The sequence below is a fragment of the Pan paniscus genome, chromosome 7 (genome assembly GCF_029289425.2).
Source record: "Pan paniscus chromosome 7, NHGRI_mPanPan1-v2.0_pri, whole genome shotgun sequence".
Lineage (NCBI taxonomy): Eukaryota > Metazoa > Chordata > Mammalia > Primates > Hominidae > Pan > Pan paniscus.
Window position 1 is genome coordinate 126,901,482 of NC_073256.2, and position 13,101 is coordinate 126,914,582.

Sequence of the window (13,101 nt, forward strand, 5' to 3'; positions counted from 1 at the left end):
GGAAAGCCAAGTATAGGAATCTCTTCATTATTTTTAAATCAATTAGCCAGTTGTAGATTAACCACAGTAAAATTAGAATAACAACAAAGCATTAGTGAGAAAATTAACAAAATATCTTTCACTGACTCTTTCTAGCAGTTAACCCCCACAGTCACTGCACTGAAGGAAATCCCCTTGCTGATCAGACTGCGGCCTGACAGCACAGCACCCCTCTTCTACATATAGCTCCATAAAGAGCAAAGCAGGGTACTTGGGTAGAGGAGATACAGGTTGTGGTTTCTAACACAGAAAATGGTGATGTGAGAAATGGGTGGGAGAAAAAGGATCTGCATCTTTAACCAACCTAGATAAGGAGAGTATTACTAACAGACACTGGGACATATTTGTTTAGTGTCCTATGTAATGTTTAGTGTTTGTTTCAGTTTCTATTGCTATGAAACAAACCAGCCCCAAATCTAATAACACCATTTCATTTGCTCACAATTGTGTCAGAAATTTGGGCCAGGATAGCTCACCACTGCTCCAATGTCTGCGGCTTCAGCTGGGAATTTCTTTTAGCTAGAGCTGGCTAAGATGGCTTGATTGAGGTCATATCTCTATGGACCTGATTCTGGATTTTGGCTGGGTTCTTCAATTCTCCTCTATGTGGTCTTTCCATAAGGCTAGCTTGGGCTTCTTCACAGTACTTCAGGAGGAGAAAAACAAAATAAAAGAACTACCCTAAATTATTTGCTCATCAAAAAAATTAATAAAAAAATTCACCTGCCACAAAAATTCAGATTTTTTAATGCAAAAAGAAAAAAATTTTAATACACCATTGTCAGGAATTGTCAGTGACAGAAAATTCTATAGTACAGTGCCCATATATCCTGAAAGTTATATAATGAATTGCAATTGTTCATGAAACCACAGATGTGATCAAGATCTAATTATATTCTTTTCCTAAAAAAGAATGAAAACAGGAATGACTTTTTAAAAACAACACAGAAAACAGATGAGTAAAAACTTACAGGGATGTACAAGTATTAGAAACGCTATTCTGTGTGGTGACTATTATTAATGATAGCATAGACCCAAAAGAAATTATAGGAAGGAAAAATATATTGGTTATCTCCTATTCAAAACTGTGGGAAGATTTAACCTGGAGATTAAATAATATTGGATGAGCTCTTTAACATTTTTACATTCTAAACACAAGTAACAATGTTTCTAAAATGTCTACCTGGAATAAGGAAAAAGGGTCACAGCCTTGTAATACAAAAATAGCATCTAACTTCAAACAAATGTGAAACATGGTAAAAGTTTTTTGAATCTTAATGGAAGGCATATGGTTGTTTGCTGTATTATTCTTTCAACTCTTTTCTTGTTTGAAATTTTTCAAAATAAAAAGTTCATTATCCATCCCCACCTCCCCCAACTGAGACTGATGCTTCTCTACTGCTAGGTCAAGTACGAAGGGATGAAACTGAGATTCAACACCCTCACCTCTCTTCCCTATTGTCCCTCATTTCCAACAGTTTTTGTCCAGTCCTGGGCACTAGGAAGCGGCTCTAAGAAGCAGGTACGGCTGCTGCAGAAAGAAAATCTACCCAGCTTCCCTGTTGTTCAGTTAATGGGCAGATAGAACTCTTCTAACTCTGAGACCCTGTCTATACTTGTCTGTACTTAAACTAATTTATTTGACTCAACTTTCAAAAATATTTCATCAGGATCTATATAGTGTTTTTCAGTCAATGAAAATCAAATGGGAACTGTATGAAAACAAGTAAAACATAAAGGAAATCAAACACTATGATGCTTTTTTTTTCCAGGAAAAAATTATAAGATTGAATTTATACTGGATAATGTTGTTGGGGTAGAATCCAGAACTTTCAGCCTGCTGGCAGAGTCTGTCTCTAGCAGTGGCAGCAGCAGCAGTAGTAGCAGCAGCAGTGGCAGCAGCAGCAGCAGCAACAGCAACGCATCAACTGTGGGTACATATGCCCAGATAATGACTGTAGTAATTAGCTGTCTGATTGGAAGAATGTGGCTCTTGGAAATATTTATGGCTGCAGTTTCAACTTATATAACTTTAAGTAAGTACAGTCCATTAATACATTATTTCTCCACATGTTGAAGTACCAGTGTTTACTGGATAAAGGCTGTGTGCACAGCTCTTGTGCATGATATCACTGTGTGCACAAAGAGAAAGTAACAGCCTCAATGGCAGAGACAAGACAACCTATGGAAAATGTTATTCACTACATGTTGGTCTATAAGAATGTGGTGAAACAAGGCTGGGCACAGTGGCTCATACTTGTAATCCCAGCATTTTGTGCGGCTGAGGCAGGTGGATCACCTGAGGTCAGGAGTTGGAGACCAGCCTGGCCAACATGGCAAAACCCCAACTCTACTAAAAATATTAAAAAATTAGCTGGGCATGGTGATGCGCAACTGTAATCCTAGCTACTCAGGTGGCTGAGGCAGGAGAATCGCTTGAGCCTGGGAGGTGGAGGCTGCAGTGAACTGAGATCCCACCACTGCACTCCAGCCTGCGTGACAGAACAAGACTCTGTCAAAATAAATAAATAAATACGTACATAAATAAATAAGTAAATAATGTGAAACAAAAGTGCAGGTCATATCAGAACTCTTTTTGAGTTGCAAGATGCAGATTCTTAGCTTGAATTGATCTAGCTAGTAAAGTGATCACTTAGAAGTCCAGAAGTTGTCTGGTTTCTCAAACAGTTGGATCTAAGGACTCAGATGATATCTTCTAGAACCTCTGTCTCTTCTTCTCTTGGCTCCACTCTCTTTGGTGTTAGCTTCACTCCCAGGCTGACTCCTCACCACCCCCAATCTTCATTACAAAGGTACACACCAACATCTTCTACCAGCCCATCAACCAATACAGAAAGAGCTAACCTCTTTCCCAACAGTTCCAGAGAAAAGCCCCAAAGCTATGTCATTGACCTGGCTTGGGTCACATGCCCATTCCTGAACAAATCACTGTGGCCACAGCATTCTAATTAGCTTGGCCTGGTCACATGGGGTAAGGTACTGAGAATGGCAGAGGTGTAGTTTCACTAAGGATAATAAAGGTGCTAGTACCAGGAATGACAGGCAGACAGAGACATTGCATATTAGAGAGATTGATAAAAGGGAGACGTCCCTATATGATTAGAGAAGACTGCAAATATCATTGCATTAGCAACACATGAAAGTTGGGACTGTATAAAATGTATAAGATTTGGAAAGGGAGGGAAAAGGCACTCAAGAACAGGGACATGATAGGAGCAAGGAAAAAATGGCAGTGGAATAAAACATCTTCAGTTATACATGTTTAGCACAGAATTCCTCATCATCTCCTTACAAACATACTTCTCCACCCGCAGTTAATGCCAGTGCCACTTTTGCCTATCCTCCATATTGCTGTCAGATTTAAGGTCATGTAATGCTAACAGGAATCTCAAATCCTCAACTATTCCTCACTACATGCAAAAAATATAATCAACATCAAAGATCTTGAAAACAGATTTGAAGACTCCCTCCTTTTACCAAATCATTTCCAGAAAGAATTCTCTCCACCCTACATATTCCCTATATCTATACCTAGGCTGCCAGCCTCTACTCACCAAGGTTACCTCTCACAGCATCCTTCTAGGTCTTGCTCAAATTCCACCTCATCCAGCAGGTTTCCCTTCTTCCTTCCCACTCTACATTTAATTCTCCTCTCCCTTGGTCTCCAATTGCACTTTGTGTTTATATCATTATTATAGTCCTTTTTGTAATATACTTGTATTAAGCTTATATTCAAATCTATCTTCATCACCAAATTGTGAGCACTTACAAGACTGTATGCCTTACATATTATAAGTACGAAAAATCTGGTTTAATTGATTTTAAATCTTGAAAGTGAAAGTTGAGTCTTTACCTCTGACTTAAGGGGAAATGTTGAGTAGGGGTATTGTGGGCAAACTGTAAAGAGCTTTGATTGGAACATATTAATCAGTTTGCAATTCATTTGATGGGGGAGAGTTTCTGACACGTTAGTGAAAAAAAATCACATAAGAGATACTGTATAATAAAGTCGAGGAAGAATTTGAGGTGGGGTAACAATTTAGAAGAATACTAAAGCATATTGAGCAATAAAAGCCAAGACTAGATTTTAAATTTAAATATAAAGGATCAGAGGACATAGTAAGGCTGGGTCTGGAAGTGACAAAACAAACTGGAGGCTGAAACAAACTGCTGGGGTTTCATGAATAGCCAGAAAACAAGAAGAAGGAAATCCTTTCTTCTCTCCTAATGGAAGAAATTAACTGGAGTCCAGCGGTCAAGGGAGAAGCATAGTTTGCAGAGGCCTTGTCCTGGCCTCTTATAGCTGAATATAGACAAGGGGGTTTATGTTATTTTTATGCCAGTTTTCTTGTCTCCAGAATAGTAATAAAAGTAAGACCAATTGTTTATTTTATAATAGGATGACAAGCATTTCTTTAATTCATTTTATTTTTTTCTCAGAAGCATTAAAATATAAGGTCTAATTGGCTAAATATTGCTCAATATATATTTGTGCATTTTGCATTGCCTCATTAAGTGCAAAAACCTTTATTGACTCTCATCCTGCTTACTCCTGACAACTTTGGTACTTTACCAAATTAATATAATTCTATTCTCAAATAATTAGTAAATCATATAGCTCCTGAGTTTTTTCCAGGAACTTTTCCAGATAAGAAGATTAATCAATGGCTTCTTCTTTGTTACTAAATAAACTACCATTTTTCAATTAGAATATAAGAAATTTAAACACCATTAATGGATTAAAATGCTGGGTTCTTTAATAACTTTGCATTCTGAACGAATAATATATTACTTTTAAGAGGATCATGAAGTTTCACTAAATAAAAGACCTTATATTTTAAATGTGTATTTTTGAATGTGAAAAATAAAAAATAAAACAATCTTGTATAAGCACCACAATCTATAAGTTTCTACAAAAAAACCATTACTGATTCTAACATTAAATGGGTAAACTTGGAAATACTGCTAACTATACCATAAAAATGAGAAAAGTTAAAATTAATGAAATATATTTTAAATTATACTATATGCTATTTCTACTTAAAAATTGTTTTGTATTGTTTTCATTTTTCAGGAAGCTACTAAAGTGCTGTTCCGAAGAATAGGCTGAAAACAAAAATATAAGAATTATTAGCTATTTTGTTGGGCAATAGGCAAAAGTCTATAGCATTTTCATGAAAATATACTAAAAATATTTTTATGATATATAAAATGTACTAATTAGCTTTAAACACTAAAATCAGATTTCTTCAAAATATAAATTTGTTTTGATTCTTTATATTTATATGTTTTTATTTCATTTCAATAAACTTCCAGAAATTTGTCATTTGGAAGTAGATATGACACCTCTAAGTTATTGTACCAACAAATCATAGAATCCTTTAAATAATGGAAAGAGCTTGTCTAGTTCCGACTTAAGCTCTTTACATCAGATTGGAAGCATTTTAAGTATTCTTTTTAATACTTGAGGGGGGGGTTCTTATTTTCTCTATCCATTTACAAGGTTTTGATTTCCAATAATCTAAGCCATTCTAGTTTCTAAGGATTTTGGAGAGACGAGATTGTCTTCACACAATCTGAGATGACAGTCTCATCTCAGATTTTTCACACTGAGTTCCTGTCTTTCAGATTCACAGTAATCCCAGGAATTCTAGACTGTCCTGTATTTCTGGATCTGCCCAACTCTGGCCAATATTGGGAAAAGTTTTCTTGTCCTTGGAATGAACTTTTGGAACAAGTCCAAACTCCTTATCTGCCTACCCCTCCTTCCCACTCAAAACTGCCACTACTAAGAGCAGGACTCCCCTCAACCCTGGGCATGAGTTGAGGGTTGAGGGGTTCCCTTAACTGGTGGATGCTTATTCACTGTTTACTGGATGAATGAAGTATAAAGTGTGGGAAGTCAACAACAGAACAGAACTTATTTTCAAGAAGATAAATTAGAGAATGCAAAAAAGCTACAGACTAAGGTAGCTAAGTTAACCGAACTCTCTAACAGTATTGAAAATAGCAATTCTTTACTCAGAAAATTCTAAAGGGAATACTTAATTTGACAGAACTCCTAATAAAGACATTGTATCCAGATCCAGAGCCTTCCAGCAAGTGACACTCAGCAAACATTTGGGACAGCTGAGAGAATTCAACAAAGCCCATACCGTTGTCTCTTGTATAACATCTCCTAGTACATTCACCTCAGATCATTGTTAATCTTACTTAGCAGAAAATGTATAAACACTTACCAGGTAGTAAAATCAAATATCTTGGTATAAATGTGGCATTTCATTCATTTGAGCAGTATCTGTTGGGTGTTCTAGTAAGTAGGAAGGCTACAAGAAATAAGATGCTATGCCTTCCCTCGAAGAGTTTTCAGGATATTTGGGGAAAGAATGGAAACAGACCATTTCAATACAACATGATCACTGTCTCAGGGAGAGAGAGACAGAGAAAGACAGAGAGATAGAGACAGAGACAGAGAGGGAGGGGGAGAGAGAGATAGATAGATAGAGAGAGAAAGCATGAGGTTGCTAGCAATATGGAGGCCTTAAGCCTTGTTCAGGAGGGCTACCTAGAAGAGCAGTGGAAGAAAACTGGGAGAGGACCACTGAAGGCCTAGGGGCTACAGAAAAAATTCAAATGAACAGCTGGAATGGAAATAGTCACAATTTTAAGGGAATTGCAGGTAAGAGGTCCCTGACAAGGTAGTCTTCAAAGCATACATGAAAGCCCCTTCATGAGGAACATTTGCCATGTCCAGAGAGCATTGATACTTCATTGTACAGCACCAGGTAACAGAGCACTTTTATACTCCCCTCAGTTCCAACCCTGGTGGGGTGAAAAACCTCTGTTCCTGGGATAGGGAGGGGGAAAGAGACCCAACATGGGCCATTTCACGCTGAGACTTAAAAATCAGTCTTCCTAAGGCAAATCTAGTTTACTGTTCATTCCGTGATACTTCCTTTCTGTTGGAAAACTAAATTCCAAAAACTGCAATTCCAGCATCTATGGAACAAATTCCTACATTTGGGTTCTGGAAGAGATACAAAAATATTCTTCACACCAGAACATTGTAAAAACCATAAAATTGTCCACCATCTGTATTCTTTTCTTACCTAAAGGTTTAATTCAGCCCACTGGAGTTTTTTGTCAAGATTTTTTCTGTCGGTTTTTAATAAGGAAATTTTCTAATACAAGTTATATGGCAGTAAAAGGAATTTCTAAAAATTGCTTCTTAGCCACAGACTTTGTTAAAAAGTTCCTGTTTTAACTGCTTTAGGCTTCTGGCTGTCTGCTTTTTAAGAACTTTCTAGAATTATCATAATAATTGCTTATTCCAGATAAATTACAATTTAATTACTACTTTTAAAAATGCTTGAATTATTGGAATCCATGGGCAATACAGCTTCACATATCCCTTATTCATATGCTAAGCAACTTTTATTTTTGCTTTTTTTTTGCATTTAAATAATATTTCTCTGAACATTCTGTCTCAGAAATTGATGTTTAAATTCTTAAAAATAATTTGTATTGTAAGAAGTGGCTATCTAGCTCTTGAACAAGTCATAAAAATCCTTTGATGTGTGAATATTCTTCTACCTAAGACCTGAAATGTTGGCGAAGTAAATATGTTGTTCCAATTTTGGTCAAAGTAAGAAATAGAGAATAAAAAGTTAATAAGAATAGCTTCTTGTATTTCTCATAGTAAGTGAAATGTTTATATCTTGTACTACTGTCTCTACTCATTCCTAAGTTCCATCACCTTGTGATCATTGCAATGACTTCTAGATGGTCCATCTGTTTTTACCTTTTATCCATTTTATCCCCAAAAGTGCTATTTAAAATACCCCTAGCACTAATAATAACAATAATCAATAATAAAGTAAAGGTTTATCACATGTTCACTACATGCCAGACACTATGCTGTGTGTTCTACATGGACCCCTTCCTTACAGCAATCCTATGAGGATAACCTTATTCCCTTCTCCAAATGAGGAAACTTGAAATGTTGAAGGGTTAGGTTAAATTCCCAAGTTCACAGAGCTACTAATGGTAAAGCTGGGATTCAAACACAGACAATTTAACTCCAGAGCCCAAATTCCAACATTTAATTGCTTCCCACTTTTCCTCAAGCATGGGCAAGTGCTTCATTGGGAAGAGTTTTTAATCCAAATTCCTGTTCAAATTCTTGGTTTCTACTTTACCACTTCTATGCCCTCAGGCAAGTTCTTAGTTTCCATTATTCTCAGTTTCTTCAACTATAAAATGTGGAAAGTGTGGCATCTGAAGACTGATGGTATCATATATATGACATGTAACACAGTGCCTAACAGGCGGTAAAATGATAGCCACTCTTGTTTTTATTTCCATAATGTGGCCTATATCATGTCAATCCCTGGCCCAGTAAACCATTAGGCTTCTTATTACACTGGAACAGTGCCTGGCATGTAATAAGCACCATGTGAGTGCTAATTATTAGAATTATTGGCTGGGCACTGGGCCACCTAGAACAAAGACAATTTCCCAGCTTCACTTGCAGTGAGACTGATCAACTTCTGTGCAGTGGGTTACAAAAACAGACATTATCTCGTGGCATATTCCAGAAACTGACCTTAAAACATAGCTATTATGCATCCCTTTGCCTTTTCTTCATCCCTTTCTGTTTTTCCTGCTACATGGAGCAAGATGGCTCCTGAGACCTGGAGGATAAAGGCCAGTGCCTTTTATTGCTCCATAACTTGTGTTAGAAAATCTCCTTACTAAAAATCTACAGAAAAATCTTGACAAAAAAAAAATTCCAGTGGATTGAATTAAAACTTTAGGTAAGAAAAGACTAAGATGGTGGACAATTTTATGGCTTTTACAATGTCCTTGTGTGAAGAATATTTTCATACCTCTTCCAGAACCCAGAGAGCTCAGCTGAAAGGAGTTTGGGTTCCTGACATTGTGGTGCCCTATACCAGCCCTTGCTCCTTTAGGGTTTCATTGTTATTTGGTAGTTATCCTAAATCTCCTGCTTTCATCAGATGTCTGAGATGGCAAAATTTGAAAGGATCAAGAGAACAGAGAGTTAATCCTTCCTAATGGGAAAGGTGGACAATGCCAAGGTTAAAATACCACATGCATCTTTGAGTTACTACTATACCCTCCTGAATGGAAATGCTTAAACTTTAATCTGAGGCCAGGCGCAGTGGCTCACGCCTGTAATCCCAGCACTCTGGGAGGCTGAGGCAGGCGGATCACGAGGTCAGGAGATCGAGACTATCCTGGCTAACACAGTGAAATCCTGTCTCTACTAAAAATACAAAAAAATTAGCCAGGCATGGTGGCGGGCACCTGTAGTCTCAGCTAGTCGGGAGGCTGAGGCAGGAGAATGGTGTGAACCCAGGAGGTGGAGCTTGCAGTGAGCTGAGATCGCGCCACTGCACTCCAGCCTGGGTGACAGAGTGAGACACATCTCAAAAAAAAACCCAAAAAACTTTAATCTGAATCCATTATGTGTTGGGTTGGGTTGGGGAACCTACCAAAACAGTGGGAGAGTCTTGCCCTTTTTCTAAGATCATCAGTGGGCATTTTCAGCTTCCCCATTATGGTAGTAGCTGCAAGGAGTGTTCAGTCTCCAGTGAAAGAAATATTAAGATTTATTCCCCCAATTTCCCCTCCCCAGAGAGTAGCTACAGACACACTGTGTAAGACCAAATAGGAAAAGTCTGCCACAGGGGACACAGTAGGTACTTGAATACTTGTGGGCAGTCTAACCAGCTACAAACCTCTTGTTGCCGTACTTGCAAGTCCTAATACAGTACTGTAGTTATTATAATTCCATCATTCTGAAATTAGAAAGATGGTCATGGAGAAACTGTTCTAAGAACGCCATTCACCCATGAATGTGACTTTATTAGAGGTTTTTTTTTAGGTTAAGGACTATGTATTCTTTCAATTTCTCTAAAGTGCTTAGCACACACTCTGCCCATGGTAAGTGTTAAATAAACTTTCTGATAAACCAATGATTGGGTAGCATGATGAAACTTTTCCTATCCTGCTTTTTGAGATTAAGAAATCTTTTAAAAATATTACAGAAACTGCACTTTATCCTGACTTACAGCCTTAATGTTTGAAGTAGCAGTGTATAAAATTCACACCCAGTTATAGACTGAGTAATTATGGTTGCTATGGTAATGGGCTCTGTGCCTATGAGCAAAAAAAAAAAATTCCTTTTGTGCAAGATATTTATGACTGTGCCTGGCTACATGGCAATAGTATTTTCCTTTGGTTTTTCATTACAGTAACTTATGCATTTAGGCAGATGATCCTTTATATATGTAAACGCTATAAATTCTTAGGAAGAAAATAAATTTATTAAGTTTTTCACATCAAAAATTTCTAGTATGATTATGAGTTCAATTTTCAAGTGAAAGTAATCCTTAAAGGATTTAATTTCAAATAAGAACTATGTACAAAATATAGATTTAAGTTAATTTTCACTGTATGAAATGTACAGTATACATAGACCAACTCCTTTAACAAGAATTTCTGGTATGTCTTAAAGGGCCATGGGTGGTTAGAGGGAGATCCCCAAACAAACAATTCAAAATTACGAGTTTAAAAAGCAACAATCAAGACACATATCCTCCTAAGTGAATTTGAATTGGACACTGGAAAATTTAAAAAGGTCAGTTACTATGAAGAAGGTATAACAATATTTACATTAATCAGACAGCAAAGTAACAAACTGACTTAGAGGAAGGAAAATAGTAAAATACAAAAGACTAAGTTAGCAGATCATTTTGATATCCAGATGTGCCGAAATGATGGACACTGAGAAGAAAGAATAGACAAAACTTGGCAACAGATCTTGGTATGAGATAAATATCCCATGAGTAGTACATAAAAGCCTGGAGAGAGAGGGGAAGGATTGTAAGTGTCCTAGTTCTGACAGCTGCTCTTTCATCCTATGCCTTTAAAACAAAGGGAACAAAGAAGGGAACAAAGAATGTAGAAGCCGGGGTATGGAGGGTTGACTTCTGGCTGTCCCTACCTGTTTCCCTTTGTTAATATATTGCTAGTAGACATGTCTACTTCTGGTTGCTGATGACATAAAATTCACCTCTATTTCTTGGAAGCACTATTCCATGTTGTGAGCTAAAGGGGATTGTACTGATCTTGAAGATAATAAATCTGTTTGCTTCAAAGCTTTCACCGATTTTATTGCTGTATTTCCAACACATTTCCACATATGGTATGATATTTAATTTGCAAAATAAATCCGTAAAGCAGGAATTACTAACCTAATTTTGCAGATGAGAAAACTGAGGCTTAAAGTTGTTCAAGGTCAAAGTCACGATGTCCATCATGCTGTAGCTCAATGAATGAGTCTCCCATTGTTTCATGTTGTTTTATTTCTACTTTCTCAATCCATGTACAAGATAGATTTACAAACTACTGTTTTATGTTGGTTGTATGAATTTCAATACATTTACTGTTAGAAATAACAAAAGGTCTTAGACTGCCAGATGCTGTTCCCATCAACTCTACTTAATTCATAATATAGCTGAACTCTGTCATAAATCTAATAACGATGTGGACATTAGCCAGAAGTATGATGTGGCTGAACCTCACCACTGAACACAAAATGAGAATTCACCTCATCTTTTCATTTGAATTTATTTCTACTAAAATATATGTATTATTTTTCTTGATTTCTAACCAGGCCCCTTCTGAAGAAACCTGGTTAACTCTGAATTGTTAGTAAATTTTGAATCTTCCTGTATTTAGCAATAAAAGTTACTGCTAATTGTAATAACAATTATGAGGAAAAATTTATTTAAATGCTTCATAGAAAGTGAATTTTCATTTAATAGAAAAGAAATAAAAAATCTGTTTCAGACTGTTTGATTTCTCTATTAGGCAATTGACCCTAACTAGTATATGGTGATTTTGAGTATTAAAAAAGAAGTTATAATTTTCCAGAATATTAATGTTTATTATTTTGAAAGCAAGTAAAATTCTCCAGTAGGAAGATTAATAAAACAATTCATTAAAATTCTCATCAGAAAATCCTATGCTTTCAAATGTATCTGCTCAAAGATGTCACTCTATGTGCGGCAAAGCTTTGTTTTACTTGATCAAGAAATGAATGTGACTTTATGATCTTGTATTCAACTGTGAACAGCTGCTCATTAATAAAAAGCCATTAAAGTCCAAGTCAGAACAGCAGGTCTAAAATTGTGTTTGAGGGAAAAAAAAAACCCACCCTTTGGTGAAAAGCCAGGGAACTGGGTTGGGAAAGATCTGGAAGCAGAGGGCTGTGTTTGCAGTCTGCTTCTACCTCCTGGGCCAGGTCAGGTGACAAGGCCAGAGTTAGCCCCAGCTGGAGAAGTCAGAACGAAGCCTATGTAGGCTTTGAAAGGGGAGAGTAAGTGGTGGGCTGGAGGTTGATAGTGTGAATAAATCAAGCTGGTAATTGGGCAGAGGCTGATCAGAAGCGTTAAAGTGAGCAAAATGGTTTGGACACAGAGCAGACAGAATTTACTATATTCCATTGAGTAAAAGAAATTCATATACCAGGTTCTATCCCTTATGTTCCTCCCATTTGACATTTGGTGGTTTCCTACCCCCGTCCCACACAAGCTTTGGGGAGAGGACAGGACTTAAAGTTCCCTGTTCCCAAGAGGTGGTCCCTAAACCCAATCCCAAATTATTGACTTGTGATCCCAATTATGGGCTTACTATTTAACAAGTAAAGATGATTTTAAAATATTATTTTATAGGTATTACTAAAGTAAATTTTAAATTTGCAGTCTTTAGCGAGCTTTGTTTTCTGTTTTGCTATTGTGTTGGGAAACAAGTACTCAGTAACTAGCTGTTTCTGGAAAAGTATATACCTTTCGTTTTGTTTCATTTGGAAATGGCAAATTTAATAAAGAAAACTGAAGAATCAGGAAAAAGAAGAAAATATCCTTGGGCATAATAAATTGTCTAAAGCAATCAACTCTTTAAGAAAAAAAAATTTAAACACGTTTATATCCGAATATAGGTTATTTTGGA

General features: G+C 36.7%; 1 protein-coding gene across 1 annotated transcript in view; it reads left to right on the forward strand.

The window, feature by feature from the left end:
• Positions 1–2,116, forward strand: part of PKHD1L1 (PKHD1 like 1) — a 165,337-nt gene extending 163,221 nt beyond the window's left edge. The window contains exon 77 of the mRNA XM_063606533.1: positions 1,812–2,116. Within this exon, the coding sequence (XP_063462603.1) occupies positions 1,812–2,116 (305 nt within the window). The remainder of the gene's footprint in view (positions 1–1,811) is intronic.
• Positions 2,117–13,101: the final 10,985 nt, after the last annotated feature.